The 16,534-nt window shown below is 45.9% G+C and overlaps 1 protein-coding gene across 23 annotated transcripts in view; it reads right to left on the bottom strand.

Annotated features, from left to right (window-relative positions):
- ELN (elastin) overlaps positions 1 to 16,534 on the bottom strand; it is a 496,210-nt gene that overhangs the window by 140,521 nt on the left and 339,155 nt on the right. For all 23 annotated transcript variants that reach the window (XM_078679544.1, XM_078679545.1, XM_078679547.1 and 20 more), the window contains 2 exons: positions 14,031 to 14,084; positions 11,466 to 11,687 (listed from right to left, as the gene is read on the bottom strand). In XM_078679544.1, coding sequence (XP_078535670.1) covers positions 11,466 to 11,687; positions 14,031 to 14,084 — 276 coding nt within the window. The remainder of the gene's footprint in view (positions 1 to 11,465; positions 11,688 to 14,030; positions 14,085 to 16,534) is intronic.

Below are 16,534 nucleotides of genomic sequence, written 5' to 3'. Positions count from 1 at the left end.
TGTAAAAGAGACAGTTCTGGTATTCGTCCGGGGAGGCGGGTGGGTGTGCTTATGACTTTGATGAGTATACCCCTGGAAGAGAAGTAGGACTCCAGGTAAGTAACTAATCCTTCTCTTCCAGGGGATACTCATCAATAGTCATTATTATTATTATTATTATTATTATGCATTCTTATATAGCGCTCGATTACCCGTAGGCATCTCGGCGCTTGCCTTGGGAACCCGTCCTGGCTTCCCCAAGGTGAAAGCCAGGCATCCCGCCGCGGGGGGGCTGTAGTGGAGATTAAGCAGGCTAATGCCCAGAGCTGCAGAGTGTGAACCCATGATTCAAGTAGGCACCGAAACGAGAATTATCGAGTCCGTGGATATTTGGGCTCAAGACCCTGCCGCGTAGGGAATTGAACCCTGGTCCCGGGTCTGACCTCTGCTTCAGGGTCTGCCTCCTCTAACCAGTGAGCCACACTTCTCCACTAAGCACATAAGCACTGAATAGAGTAGCAAGCCCATCCCATACCCTGCGGACCAATACCAGACTCTCTAAACGGTACACTCATATAGATATTACCCAAACAAATTCCTCAGGGACGCTTGAGCATCAAAATCAAGGCAGTAATGGCGAGAAAAGGTGTCAACCGAACGCCATGTATCCGCCTTACAAATTTCATGAACAGGAACATTTTTAAGCATTGCTATAGTAGCAGCCTTTCGTCTAGTGGAGTGTGCTCTCGGTCTACCCGGGAGCTGTTTTCGTGCCAACTGATAACATAACAAAATGCATGACACAATCCATCTAGAAATGGACCTCTTGGATGCAGGCAAGCCCGTATTTAGAGGACCATAGTTCACAAACAGATGATCAGTCTTTCGAACACTCTTAGTTTTATCAAGGTAAAACTTCAAAACTCTTTTCAAATCCAAAGAGTGTAGAGCTTTTTCAGCTGAAGAGCTCGGATTAGCAAAAAATGTAGGTAGTGTCACTGATTGGTTAATGTGAAAATCCGAGACTACCTTAGGAAGGAATCTGGGATGAGTCCGAAGCACCACTCTATTCGCATGGAAAACGAGATAGGGTTCTGTAGCACAAAAGGCCTGAATCTCGCTCACCCTGCGCGCAGAAGGGATCGCTACAAGGAAGGACACCTTCCATGTCAGATGTTGAAGGGAAGCCTTATGTATAGGCTCAAATGGAGGACCCATCAATTTAGACAAAACCACATTAAGTTCCCAAGGAGGTGACGGAGCCCTCACGGGAGGATACACTTTCCTGAGACCGTCCATGAAATCCTTCACAACTGGCATTTAAAAGAAAGACCCCTGGGTAGGGGACTTTCGATAATCTGTTATTGCTGCCAGATGGACCTTAATAGAGGAATACTGTAAACCTGCTTTGGCCAAAGAAAGTAAGTATGGTAACAGTACCTGTTCCTGACCTCGAATCGGGTCATGTCCTTCAGCAGCACACCACATGCAAAAACGCTTCCACTTGAAAGCATACGTCTTTCTTGTAGAAGCTCTCCTTGCCTCTCTTAAAATGTGCATGCAGTCCTGCGAGAGGCTTAGATGTCCATACTGGACGAACTCAGGAACCACACTGCTAGCTTCAGGGACGGCAGGTTGGGATGGAACACCCTGCCGTTCTCTCTCGTCAGCAGATCCGGACAACAAGGAAGCCTCCTGTGCGGCACTTTGGATAGATGCAGGAGATCCGGGTACCACCATTGGCGAGGCCAATCCGGAGCCACTAGAATCATGTCTGTCTTCGACTTGTACAGTTTCTTGATCACCAAAGGAATGAGTGGAATCGGAGGAAATGCGTAGAGTAATTTCTCTGACCAGTCCATCCATAGAGCATTCCCCTTGGACCCTCGTTGTGGGTACCTGGACGCGAAGACGCGGCATTTTGCGTTGTCGGCGTCCGCAAAGAGATCGATTTCTGGCGACCCCCAGGCCTGGAAGACATCTCTTATCACTCCGTCTTTTAAGACCCAGTCGTGTGCTTCTGCGAAGTGTCTGCTTAGGTCGTCTGCTTGGACGTTGAGGACACCGGGCAGATGGACAGCTGAAATTGTCATACCCCGAGCCAGAAGCCACTTCCAGATTGCTTGCGCTTCCAGCGACAGAGGTCTGGATCTCGTTCCGCCCTGCTTGTTCAGATAGTACATCGTTGTTGTATTGTCCGTCTGAACAAGCAGAGAGGATGACGTGAGCGCTGGAAAGAAAGCCTTGAGAGCTAGGTGGACAGCTCTGAGTTCAAACATGTTTATGTGATACAGTCTTTCTTTCTCTGACCACACTCCCTGAACTTGAAGGGAACCCAGATGGGCGCCCCATCCCTGCAGGGATGCATCTGTCACCAGCGATCGTCTGGGCATGTCCTCTTGAAAAGGCACTCCCACTATCAGATGACTCCGCTGCATCCACCATTAAATGGAGATCCGCACTGACAGAGGTAGTGACAGTTTGTCTTCCCAACGGTTTGAAAACTGGGACCACTGATCCTCCAGCGACTGCTGCAGAGGTCTCATGTGCAGCCTGGCGTTCGGAACGAGGAAAATGCAAGACGCCATGGATCCTAGCAGAGACGAGATCTGTCTGGCCGTTGGTCGAGGATTCTTTAGTAAGGTTTGACATTTGAGGAGAATAGAGGATAGTCTCTACTCCGAAGAATACGCTTTCGCGTCCTTTGAATCTAGAAGTGCACCCAGATAGTGTATCCTCTGTGTGGGGTTGAGGATAGACTTTTTGAAGTTCACGTGCAGGCCCAGCCTCCGCAGCTGATGTATGCAGAACGAACGTGAGATGTTGTTGAAGCAGACTCGGGGATGCACTCTTTAGCAGCCAATCGTCTAGATAGGGATAGACGAAAATGTGTCTCTTCCTTAGGAAAGCCGAAGGGCAAGACTGCGAACTGGTAATGGCTGGTTTGTATGCAGAACCGTAGAAATTTCCGATGCTTTGGGGCGATGGGGATGTGAAAGTAAGCATCTTGAAGATCTATGGAGCACATCCAGTCCTTTTGATGCAGAAGTGGAATTATTTGATGTAACGCCAGCATTCTGAACTTTTCTTGCCGAATGAACTGATTGAGGCGCCTGAGATCTAGTATGGGCCTGAACTCCTTGTTTGGACCTTTCTTTGGAACTAGAAAGTATCGGGAGTAAATGCCTTGTCGACGGTGTGCCCTCGGGACCTCCTCGATGACTTCTTTTAAGATTAACGTAGACACCTCCTGCTTCAAAAGATGAAGTCGATGGAACACAGACTTTTGAGGAGGAATGGAAGGTGGAGGAGACTTGAATCTGATTGCATATCCATTTTGCACAATATTCAGCACCCATTTGTCGTTTGTGATGTTTTTCCACTCGTCCAGGCAAAAACGAACACTTCCCCCCACCGGAGTGGGTAACGGGCTCAGGGGAAGCAAGCACTCACTGTTTTTGTTGCTGCTGCTTGTTTCCAGGTGCAGACTGTCTGGAAATGCCCCCTCTTCCTCTACCAGGACGACGCTGGGAGAACTGAGATCTTCCCTGATTCTGCTGTGACGACCATTGAGGGGTTTGAACCCTCTGCTGGTTCTGTCTCCGATCATAAGGACAGTATTTTTTCTTAAAGCTGCCCTTTCTCTTTTCAAGACCAACAGCCCTTACAGTATCGAGCTCCGTCTTCATTCTTGACATCTCATCGTCAGCATGAGACCCAAAGAGCCATTGAACGGTAAATTCAGAATCTGGTGTTGAGCTTCAGGTTTAAGACCCGTAAGTCTTAGCCAAGCTGAGCGTCTTGCACAGAGTCCATGGGCATAGCCATGTGTAGACAAGTCGGAAGCATCTGCAGCTGCGCTAATCACCTGGTTAGCCACTAGCCCACCTTCATGAAGGATTTCCAGAAAATCATGCTTGTCTTCCTTTGGAAGTTTTTCAGCAAAGCGAGACAAGGAATCCCAAAGAGAACGATCATAGCGACCCAGTAAAGCGGAGGCGCTGACAACCTTCATGTAGGAAGCAGAAGTGGCACACATTTTCTTTCCTACTGAATCCATAGCTTTGCTGTCTTTATTGGGAGGCACAGAGGATGATGCCGCTCCTGTCTGATTTTTACGAGCCGCTGAGACGATGACTGAATCAGGTTGTGGCTCAGACCTCAGAAATAACGGATCATTGTCCGGAGCTTTATATTTCTTTGCGATCCACGAAGGAACCGCTCCCAAGGATGCCGGGGTTAGGAATTTGTGCTCCGCAGGTTCCAACAGACCTGGAACCAGAGGAAGTAAAGGTCTTGATGACAACTTCTGATGTAAGGTCTCGAAAATGACCGTTGTTTTGGCAGTAGAGACAGGCATCTCGATATGAAGTTTCGCTGCACCACGACAGAGAACCTCATTAAAAGTAATCACGTCATCAATGGGTGAAATCCTACTTGGAGGAGTTGATGACAGAGTTGGAGAGTAGTTCCTTTTTGAATTCGTAGATCTTGTCGAAGATCTAGTATCGCGTCTTCTAGAAGAGTGATGACGAGAAGACTTAGGAGATGGTGAAATTCGCCTCCTCTCCGATGGAGACTTTCTCGGCGGAGTACGCTCACTTCTTCTTGGAGAGTGTACCACCCGTTTCAGAGGTGAACTTGATCTTACAGACACCGGAGACCTGGAACGAGACATTGGATGGCTACTTTTTCTTATCTTCCAGTGTTTGAGTTCCCCCAGCCATCGTGGCGAGATATTAGCCCCTGTAGGTGAAGGCGCTCTTGAAGGCTCTGGAGAGATTTGTACAATCCGCAGCCCAGGGGATGAAGAGGACCTCCCAGAAGACACAGAAACCTTAGACCGGTCTTTGGATACCGATCTAGGCCTCTTTTCAGCAGGAGACGTCGACGACATTCTTTTCGACGTCGATTTTTCCAACGGCGAATTCCTCGACGGCGATCTCCTCGACGGCGATCTCCTCGACGGCGATCTCCTCGACGGCGATCTCCTCGGCGGCGATCTCCTAGGCGGCGATCTCCTCGGCGGCGACCTCCTCGGCGGCGACCTCTTCGACGACGAATGCCTCTTCGGCGTCGACATCAGGCGCCTCGACGGCGATGATTTTCTCGGCGTCGTGTGCCTCGACACTGCATGACTGGGGCTCTTCGACATCGAAACCTCTACTGCCCGGTTCGACGTCGACGTCATGCCACCTCTCAACGGCGACCTCGACTGATGTTTCGAGCCTCTCGACGGCGACCGTCGACGTCGAGTCCCGTCCTCTTGCAGTCATAGGCGAGCCAGACCGGGACCGCCTACGCTCATGTTGTTTCTCACCTTGCTACGACGGCGATTTCTTCTTCGACGGCGAGAGATGCTTCGACGTCGACGTATGCCGCGACGGTGATTTCGATGCCGATTTTGAGCAAGCAGGTACCTTGGAAGAAGAACTGTCCCTCGAAGTTGAAGGAGACCGATGTTTTCTCTTCTCCCCTTTGTCCTTGCGCTCTTTGTGCTGAGAAGAAGGCTTCCTGGAGTGAACATCTTCTCTTCCACTCACAGTTTCTCCTCTGTCATGCAGGGACTGAAGCCTGCTCTTCTCTCTCTCTCTCAAAGTTCTACCTGAAAGCTTGCTGCAGTGGTAGCAAAGTTCTGGCTTGGGAGAGGATGGTAGACATGCTACACAGACCGAATGAGGGTCTGTCTTAGCCATTTTTTTTACCACAGGCCGGACACTTAGCAAATAAGACCGGCATTGTGACTGGAAAAATAGCCAAAAAACAGCAAAAAATTGTTGGATTAGTCAGATAATGACTAAAGACGTCGAGTAAAGACGAAAAAATTAGAGAAAAACCGGAAGAAAGTGAAAATATATCACCAACTGGCGAGCTCACTGCTCCAGGATCCTCACAGAAGGAGCCGGAAAAAAGAAGTGACCTAACGGTCACCTGTGGTGCATGATGGGAGCCTGGAGGCTCACAGAGGTCTTAAAGGCACGGCGCCAGATTTTTCTGTTGTTACAATGCAGCCTATCTAGGCTAAAGCTGCCTCTATGATCCTGCCTGTTTTTACCTTTGAAAATAAAGGTTTTGTGTTTCAAAGAAAACCTAGGCAGGGTTTTCTTCTTTACATTATCATATAATGTGTTTTATATGTCTTTATTTAGCAAATGTAAAGTTTTTACAGGCTATTATGGCAGTTTTCTGAGCCTAGTATGGTTATTTTGGGCTGCATATGTATATGTATATGCATATTATCTATATATATATGGTTATTTTATGCGTATTTATATGTATTTATATATATATATGTAGATATATGCATATTATTGGCTATTGCTCCGGGGTCCCGCACGAGGGCGGGACTATTCAGCGCTTATGACTATTGATGAGTATCCCCTGGAAGAGAAAGACTTCTTTTCTCTTGTCGGTCTGCCTCTGCTTGGAAACATAAAATACTGCATTACTCTGCAGATTAGCATGTTCGTACTCAGGTATCAGCACTAGTTGTTACTAGAAGGAAAGGCAGCCATGATTTTGTTAGGTAGGCAAAGATGGCGCCCGCCATTTGGAGTTTGTACCATGTGACCCGTTCTAAACACACCTGTCCGCTATTCGAATAGATGGAGCGTAGTTAATCTCTGCTATATAACACGCCGGTATTTCAACAACATAAGAGACACCAACGGAGGTATTCCACCCCGTGTCAGACTCCCAGCTAATCTTCGACGATATTTAAATTTCGGGTAAGTCGGGCGACGCTCTTAGAAGAAAATGGTTGTAGGCTTTAGGCACTAGCTTACTTTTCTCGGCGGATCGTAATTTGCGATCTGCCTAGGGGGATATACTTTTTAATTTCTGTTTTCCCCGCTCTTTACTCTTAGAGTGAAACTACCGTGCAATACATTATATACGAGGAGAAAGTGTTCCCTTGGATTCCATGATTAAGATTCCCTTAACATCTTTACAGGTAACTCTTTTTGTTTGGTGTATGGCTTGTCTGGGCTCTGCAATTTTGGAGATAGTGTCGGGTGTTAACTTATACGGACCTCTCCTTTTTTAGATTGCCTTAGCTGCATCGAGTGGCATGAGGAGTGCACTTTGGTACATTATGCCGTAGTCGATACGAATATGTTTATTTCAATGGGTATTGCGAGTTAATTGATCATTGACCTTTACTCTCTCATCCCTCTTTATAGTTAAGAGTGGCAACAAGGTTACTTTGTCACAAGCTTTCCTTACCATACAATATCTGACGAATTGAGTTTGAGGTATTTTTGCCCGCTGTCTTTATACGACCAGTCCTAGTGTTTCTGATAAAATCTACATTTGACCTAAAGTATACATTCATGTAGGGCTTGTTACTGTGACATCTACATTCCATTTTAGAGTAATAAAGGGTATCCTTTGCATAAAAGAAAGCCAATGCATTAAATGATTTTGACATGGCTTTGAAAATAGAGTGATTGCCTATTTAATCTGTTTCAGTCTTTACAAGATAAACTATATCCATAGTATCTCTCATATAAGAGGATGCCTATACGTAGCTTCTAAAATAGAGTTACCGCCTGCTTTATTAATTTTGGAACATGTGTGAAAGCGTTTAGTCTAGAAGAGATAAGTGCATGTATATGTTTTTTGATTGCATATATTGTGAGCCATTGAACCGAGTCAGTCCAAATCTTAATGTACATATATGTGTTTTTATTTTTATTTTTATTAGAATTCTGTATAAGAAGTGGGAAGAATGTTTCTTTCCTGAAGAAGGTGGGGAGCTATTTTCAATTGGACCCACCGAAACGCGTCAATCCCTAGTTATCTGGGAACTATCACGGATACTGACTAATGCAATGATTTGCTTTTCTATTATTCAGCAAAAATTCTGTTTTGCGTAAAAGCTGTTTGCATATATATTGACTATCCATTTGTCTAAATACCGTGTGGTTTCCTGACTTGGAAATATTTTTTCTTGCTGTTTTTTTGTCCCACTTTTTTCAATTACAGTTGAACGGTTCCCAAGGGGATTTTTTTCCTGACAATGGTCTCTGGATGTACTCCAACGTGTGGCTTGACTGGACAATTTGTAAAACCCATTTGTCTGATTTTATATTCTTCCATGTGGGAGCAAAAAGGGAAATTCCCCCTCCCTCCATCTTCTGAGTAACAGATGGAAAATGGGGGGAGGGGTAGAGCCGAGAGTCAGTCTCTCTTCTGATTATCAATGGTTCGTACTTAAGAGGAACCTCTTTTCCTTTCAGTAGACCACCTGTACGTTTGCATTTGGTTTCATTTAAAGGAGTATCCTTGATTATATCCACACTGTCTTTGAGGATCATAAGGGTGTCCTTGACCTCAATACTGATTAAATCCTGCTCAGATATTTTGTAATCTCCATGAGCCACGAAAAGTAGATGTCCCAAATCTGTGATACAGCAGCAGCAGTACTAACGGCCTTGCTGTATCAGTGTTGGTCTTAAGGGACTGCAGAGCTTCACCAAAAAGGGTGAACCCATCAAAAGGCATGTATAAGATTTTAGATTGGACATCAATACGTAAGGCTGTGGATTTTAAACAGCCTTGTCTCCTTAGTACAGTCCCTCTTGCCAAGTAATGAAAACCTCTATTTGAAGCATCCATTGCCGCATCAACAATGAAAGAAGAGGTTAGCTCTCCTTCCTTTAGGATAGATTTTGTTGTTTCCTTCTTATCCTCTGGAATAAAATCCAGCCATTTAGCTATGTCATACCACATCTAGTGAACATAACGACCTAGAATCACCAGGAAATTAATTGAGGCTGTTGCCATAGAATAAGTTCTCTGACCCAGATTGTCAATACGATTGCTATCCTTGTCTGGCAGACTAGATGATGCCATTATTGAGGTCTTGGTTCTTCTCTAAGCTGCTGAAGCAATTACTGAATCCGTTCCAGCATGACCAGTGAGGCAATCCGGGGCTGAATACGAGACTCTATATTTCTTTTCCAGATGAGGTATCACAGCTGGAATTGTAGCAGGTGTCTTCATCAATTTCAGACCTTCTGACCAGACATAATCAAGATTAGATATCGATTTACCATATTACAGTGATTTAATTTCTTGGCACCCTTTTCAATCAATGAATAATATTTAGAGTTATCATCTGTAGCATCTTGTAAAATTGGCCCATCGTTTCCGCTTTGGGCAGTAGCATATCGGCCAACATCATCGCTTCCATCACCGTCTGGTGGTAGCTCACCATCTCTCCTACTATATCAGAATAAGTAGAAACATTAGAGTGAACATCATCAATGTCGTCTACATGGACCGATCCCCTTGGAGTGAAGGAGGAGATAGTGGTGATGGCTTCCTAAGAGGTGCAACTGGTAAAGGAGTTGGATGAGAAGGCGGAAGGATGGGAGCAGCAGGTTATCCCATATTAGGATTATTATATCCTGTTGACACACATATCCACTGTAGGACTCATCATCCATTGCGTCCTATTAAAAATCTGGGACTTATCTCACATGAAAATGAGTTGTACTGTAAGTTGTCAGTGCGTCATAATCACTAGCCTCCTATTCTTGATCTGACTGCAATATTTGTATTGGAGGGACATCCGTCACCCTTACATGTGAAAAACATTTTCTCGTATTTCTTTTATTGACTGCGTGGTTACCAATGGTGATGCTGTCGATGGTATGGTTGTTGTCATCGACGGTATGGTCATTGATGGTATGGTCGTCGACAGTATGGTCATCGTTGAAGGCATGCTCATCGTCAACAACATGCTCGACGTTGCCAGTATGGACGTTAACGAAATGCTCGATGACGATGGTGTCGTCATCAGTGATGTCATCATTGTCAACGATGGTGGCATCGTTGATGGTGTCATAGTCGACGGTATCTTCTTCATCGATGAAGGATTTAAGGTCTTTGACGTCAACAGTCTCGTCGTCGGCGAGGTTTCCTTTGAACATTTCTTCTTTTTTGTCACAGGCGAGCCTCAGTAGCGCTTAGACTCTGATTTGCTAAAGGAGGAGTTGGCTGCAAGCACTGTACCGAATAGATCATTCTCAAGAAACTGTAAACGTTTCCTTTTGGGCGCTGCCTTCATGGAAGTGCCTGGGGGTACTTCTCACGGAATCTTCAGCTGAGGGGGCATCTCCTTTGGAAGAAGGAAAATTCTCTTTATTCGTAAGAATTAATACCAACCTTCCTTCTCTATCCTTAAGAGTCTTAGTGGAAAAAGACTTACAGATCTTTCATTCCATTGACTTGAGAGTGTGGGTCATCAGTGTAAATGTTTTTGCTGCCACAAGATAAACAGGTTTTAAAAAGCGCTCCTTCTCTTTGTCATCCAAGGTGACAGTTGGATACAGTTACATGTCAGACCAAAAAGATCTCCCAGGTCCACAAATTGTAACAATCTTCCCCCAAAACAACTCACAATACAGTAGTGCTGAAGATAGGGCTGGTTCCTATCAAAGGAAGACGAAAATGGAAACAACGTAAAGTGCAATGAAAGGTTAGAACCTGACAGAGCTCTGACAGTGGACTCCCTCACACACTACATGTGGTAGAAAATATGAACTATAGTAGCCTCAAGGGGGAGTAGGAGTGCTTAACCTTCTACGTCATTGGCTGCAGTTTGGGTTCTTTCAAATGAGGTGGATGTGTTACTAAATATAATATGCTGTTTCAGGCCTATGGACATTTTACATTATATACTGTTTCTTACAAAATTTACACTGTATGCTGCGATTATAAGTAGTGGGGATTCCCAGCCTAACGACACAGAATGATTCAAGCAAGTGAATATATAAAAGATCCAATGTTGGAGAACAATAGTTAGACTAAGCAAAGGGTTGTAAGAGACTGTATACACATTCTGTGTGGAGCAAAGCAGAAGAGCAAGAAATCTGCATGAATTATGTACCCAACCCTAGGCTATACAACTTCTTTAATTATAGAGTGCCATACATCTATCTTATGTTCACTGGTGTTTGATTTCCACAGAGCATTTCCGCAGTATGGTTCGAAAAGAATCATAGTGAAGCATATCCCACACAGGGTGAGAGGCTTAGATGACTATTTTTGGTTCTGTGCTCTCCAAAACACTTCTGCACTATGGCCCAACAGAACACATCACTGATCATTGATATAAATACATGATCAAACAAAAATAGCTTACTGGTTGATAATGTGTAATTCAAGAAGGAATATGTGCGACCTGTTGTATGGGCATCTCTTTTTATGGGGGGGGGGGGGGGGATCCGCTGCATACAGGCTCTACTCATGACAGAATGGTTTGCTATAGCCCATCGGACCTCTCCTAAATAAAAAGCTGTGACTTTACTGTAATGTCAAGATGCTTGAATCAATGGGAATAAAAGGATGACTGCTTTGAAAACTGTGGGAAAAATTCCTTTCTGTTCACTATTAATATTCTTATCAGACGAGCTACATGGTTTTAATATACCAAAAGTACATTTCCTGCTGAAGAAGAGGCAATGGAGCTACTTTACCTGCTCCTGGTACACCACCAGCCCCAGGTACGCCTCCGGCTCCCGGCACACCACCAGCCCCAGGTACGCCTCCAGCTCCAGGCACTCCTCCAGCCCCAGGCACGCCTCCAGCCCCAGGCACTAATCCTGGAACACCGCCTGCTCCAGGCACGCCACCAGCACCAGGTACACCTCCAGCACCAGGCAATCCTCCAACTCCTCCTCCAGGCAGGACACCAGCTCCTTAGAGGGTGGTAAGAGTTAAAAAGCATGGTCATAAATACAGTAATCTTGAGGACTAAAATAAATGAAAATCTTGCTATTAGTCCGAGTAACTAACCCTGGAAACAGACTTTTGTAGATCAGACCAAGGACCAAGATCAGTGTATACTCCAAGCCTCTCTGACATACCACCCAAGTGAACCACTCAAGACTATGAGTACCCTTGCAACATCAGCCATAGTGTTTGGACTGAATAAACTGTAGGTGCCTATATTTCAAGAGGATAGCCCAACTTAATTTACAAGCAAAGATCAGCCAAAAGATAATCTTTGAAACATTATTTAAATGTGACAAACCATTCTGCAATGGAATAGGAACAATTGCCTTTGTGGCGATTCCTGGATGCATAGGGCCTGATGAACTTCCGGGAATTATGCACACCAATATACCAAAACCCGCCCAGCATTTATTCAGTCACATCACAAAATTATTATTTGCCTGAGGACACAAAACATCTTGTCTCGTGAATATTAAACAGGCAGAAGGCATCTTGTGATCCGCCTGTAAATGGCCTAGACGGCCATCAGACTTCTACCATGGCATTGACAGTCCTGATCTGATTTTTTTTTTTTTAACCAACCCATGGCCCATAGGGAGGCAGATGCTACAGAGGCCGAAAGGACCAGCTAACTCAAGGGTCGTTAACAGATCCGTAGTTCACAGCCTCAAGTGCAGTCATAAACACTTGATACATACTTTTGAGATGTGCTAAAAGGAGGGGGCGCTGACAGTACTCCCCCGGAACCTCCTATCTGCAATTCGTAAAGGGTCTCAAAAGCCCTCTTGCAAGTTTGCCAACGACTTTTTAACTTTTTAAAAGGGTATTCTGCAGTTGCAGACCCTAGGATCTTGCTAATCGCTGGCTTTATAATTCTTTGTGTCTGAGGCCCGTAGTCTTGTTCTACCTTCTTCACAACTGCCAGGGCTTGCCATCAGGTAGTTGGGAAGGAGGGAGAGCAGGACAACAGGGAAACAAGTCATAAATAACCATTGGCTCTGAATGTTCCCGTAATAATAGGACAGTGGAAATGCAGCTTTCACTCCATGTCTCTTACTCCCACACCTAAGCAACCATCTTCCCGTCATTCTCATCTCTCTCAATCTCTCTGCCACCTTTCAATGCTTTCCTGGCGACAATAGTCACTAGATGAGCTACTCGTTGTCTGGTGTTCCACCAGATCCACGCCACCTCACTTCCAAGGGCCTTGCAAAGTTCTGTCCTAGGTCTGTTCTTCCGTTTTGCAGGATACCCTTGTCATTCACTATCTCCTATCACCTATTTGTCATGGTTTCTAAATCATCTTCTCACCTCTCTTACACACTCACTGGACTACAAAACTGGAGGGAACCACTCACAACAGTCAACAGTGGTAAGACTGTGGTCATGTACTGCCCCTTTGTCAACTGCATCTCAGACACACTATATCCCACCTCCGTTCACCGCTCTGCCATGAATGTGTCAGTGCTCTTTAAATGAAAACAAACTGTGAACACAGTGGTCTTGGGTTATCGTGAAACAAATTGTGTGGGGGAGAAGAGGATTCAGGGTTACCAACTAAAGTAGCAGGAACAAGTCTGCAAAATCCGCATGCTGGTCCTGTTACCAGCAATATTCGATCTGAGTGATCAAAGTAGGAATGTACGTGATCATGTGGTAGGAGGATGGAGAGATAAACGAAGATGAGAATGGGGAGAATAAATTGTATATCAGGGAAAGACAGAAGTTAAGGAAAAAGTGGTGCACACAGGGATTAGGAAGCGGGTTGGCAGCAAGTGAGTTAACAATTATCCGCTTCTTTACAGGACTACAACGTCCACCTGCGAAATTCACCTGAAAATACATAAGATCTGATCCTCCTTAATTTTATGCTGAGCTGATATCAAGGTCAATGCACTCGTCCTAGTTAACAATTTCAAAAGGAAACCAAACAGACTCTGGCAAGATATAGCTATTAGGGGAGAGCACCGGTGTTAGCAAACTCCCCAAATCCCTAAAATGTCCATGCATCCTAAACAATACCAACGAATGTGGACAATACAAAAGACGAAAAATCCGTGAAATTCTGAAAATATCCAAAGGAGAGATTAATGTGTCAGGCATGTTGAATTGGAAAATTCCAAAATCCTACCCTGCACCTCTCCGCACCCAAAACCCAACCCCAACTCAAGGAAGGGTGACAGAGGCTAGGGACATCACTGACACAAGCTTTCTGCAAATTCTCATTGTTAGCAGCTCCTGTTGCTAGCAGAGGAGGAACAGTGAGCTAAGATAGAAGTGTTAAGATAGGTGGAATTGACACTCACCATATTTTGCTGCCTTATACGCTGCCTTCTGGGCCGCAGCCTGAGCTCCAACGCCTGGATAATAGAAAGGAGAGAAGCAGTGATCAGAGCAAAAAGAGCAGTGCATTGGGGACAGAAATATTCAGCAGATGGAAACCCTTCCTAGATACATCCCATTCCAGTTAGCTATATTGAAAAGTAAAGGCGGTGAAACCCTGGTGGATACATTTATTAGGAGTTCATCAGACAAAAGCTGTGAGCAAGCCATATTTTTCTAACGCTTTATTGACTTTTAATATAAATATAGATATTTGTGTGTGTTTTCTTTAATGTGTTAATATGGAAAAAGTTGTTGCTGAGATGAAAAAAATGATACATTCATTTATGTGAATAAGATTGTGTCTTTATTGGTGGATTTGCCTACTGTGAACTCCACATCAAAGGGGGGCGTGGTCAGCTTGGCCAAGATGACGGACAGGTTTTAGAGGAGCACTGACTGCTGACCTGTTATCCACATCGCCTCGCCGCCATCCACGTCTCGGTGCCCAGATTCGGTGATCACCTGGAATGCAGTGGCTGGCAGGGCTCCAACAATGCTGTTTTGGTGGCTTCCCTTAGCACGGGGAGATCACTGGAAGTGAGTAGCTTGTTTTGACTTTTGCTGCCTGATACCTGATACAAGGTGGGTCAACACCACACCGCACAGAGACCAGAGTAGGGGCAGGAAAGCGTTCTGGGTGACCCTGCCTGGGATGTGGGGGCTGTGAGATTAATAGCGGCCCCCTATTTGCTTCCTACCCACTCAGCGCCAGGATAGCCACAGAGGGCCTCCTCTGGTAATCAGCATGTACGGATGCCGCTGAATCATTGCGGTGAGTACACATGAGATGGAGGGTGGGATGCAGTTCACCAATCCTCCCCCAGCCGCTGCCCTCCATTACTTTGCTGGGGCTCCCTTTTCTTTCTACCCCCCTGGCCATTGAATTAGTTGTGGCAAACCGTGCTGAGGCCTAGGAGAGGACCTAGCGGGCGACCCTGGGACCTTTCTCAATCATATTGGCACCCGACCTCTGTCATATCCTCTTCTATGCCACGCTGTATGGACTGCTCAATATTGGGGACACATTGGGCTATGCGGATAGCTCATTCTGCTTCGTGGCCTGGTGTAACACATGGATTGGGGCATGTGGCCCTAGCAGTGGGGAACCCGCTTGCCACAAGAGTGCAGGTGTGAAACCTTTATCCCGGAGGCTGCCGCTCACAGAGACACAATTGGAATTGCTCGTGCCCCTGTTTAGCGTGGAGGAATCAGGGGTGATGCGGGTCCTGCACTGTGACTGTTTAAATTGATCTACAGCCAAAAGATAACCCTGACCTGGTGGTAACCTACACTTTGAGCGCAGCTTCTTTGTAGGAACTCTGAGGGAAAGGACTGCGAACCTATCTGGGCCCGGAGGCGGGCACAGATCTTCCCCCCCACCTCTTCCATTACAACCAGCATCTGTGGGACTGCTTGTGTCGCCCCACTGATCTGTGTGAAGGCAACTGGGGGTCTGGCGGGTCCGTTACATGAATTTGCTGCTGTTGAAGCCTTACTAGATGGGAGAATTGGGTTTGGGGTTCCTTACTTATCAGGGTGCAGAGCAAGGCCATGGAAAGAAGCGGTGGAAAAGGCCCGCAGCAACAGAAGCCCAGCTTGGATAGCTGGCGAGGGTGCCTGGTGGGAATCCGCCCATCGATCGGGTCACAGATGGAAGTGCAGAAAATCTCAAACTTGACCAAATACTCACTGCAATTAAAGATGAGGCAAGACTTACTCAAAAAAGTGGATGAGGGGGTGATTGAACTGGGGCTCCTTCATGAAGATCAGCACAAACTGATGGTACGATTTCCTCATATTGAACAGGAGATCATGACTGTCCATCCTTTCATAAATAAATTGGAGAGCAAGGACCGCTCTCACTACCAAGGTCCAGCAGTTGGAGGCCCGGGCGTAAGACTCGAAGGAGTGTTCGAGCCGGAATTACTTTGGCATAGTGGGCTTTACAGAGAGGGCAGACGTTTTTTGAGAACTGGCTGTCACAGGTGGTGGCTCCAAACCAATTAACCTTCCTCTTTCTGCTTGAGCGTGTCCACCACATCCCAGAACGATTGCAGCCCAAGTTCTAAACTACAGAGATAAGGACACTTTGCTGCAGGCTGCCATGATGAGCTCCCTACTCACAGATCTCACAGATGAAAATACAAGAATATTAATTTTTTCAGACTTCACAATGTCAGTACAACGAAGCAGGGCCTGCTTCATGTGGGTGATACGTGAGCTGCGCCAGGTGGAGACTGGGTGGAGCAGCGATGTTATGAGCCCTCCATCCCCTCCTTGCCAGCATGACACCGACCATCAACAGGTTCCTTGAAACGCCGTAACAGGAGATCCCGTCATCCAGTGGCCTCAGACCTCCAGATTCTGGTATATTACTTATTTGATATGTCCTACCTGATAGTCGTAAGCCGGCCTCAGAGGCGAT

Source organism: Lissotriton helveticus, chromosome 3_1 (assembly GCF_964261635.1).
Source record: "Lissotriton helveticus chromosome 3_1, aLisHel1.1, whole genome shotgun sequence".
Lineage (NCBI taxonomy): Eukaryota > Metazoa > Chordata > Amphibia > Caudata > Salamandridae > Lissotriton > Lissotriton helveticus.
Note: the sequence above shows the minus strand (reverse complement) of the source record. Positions and strands in the feature narration are given on the sequence as shown.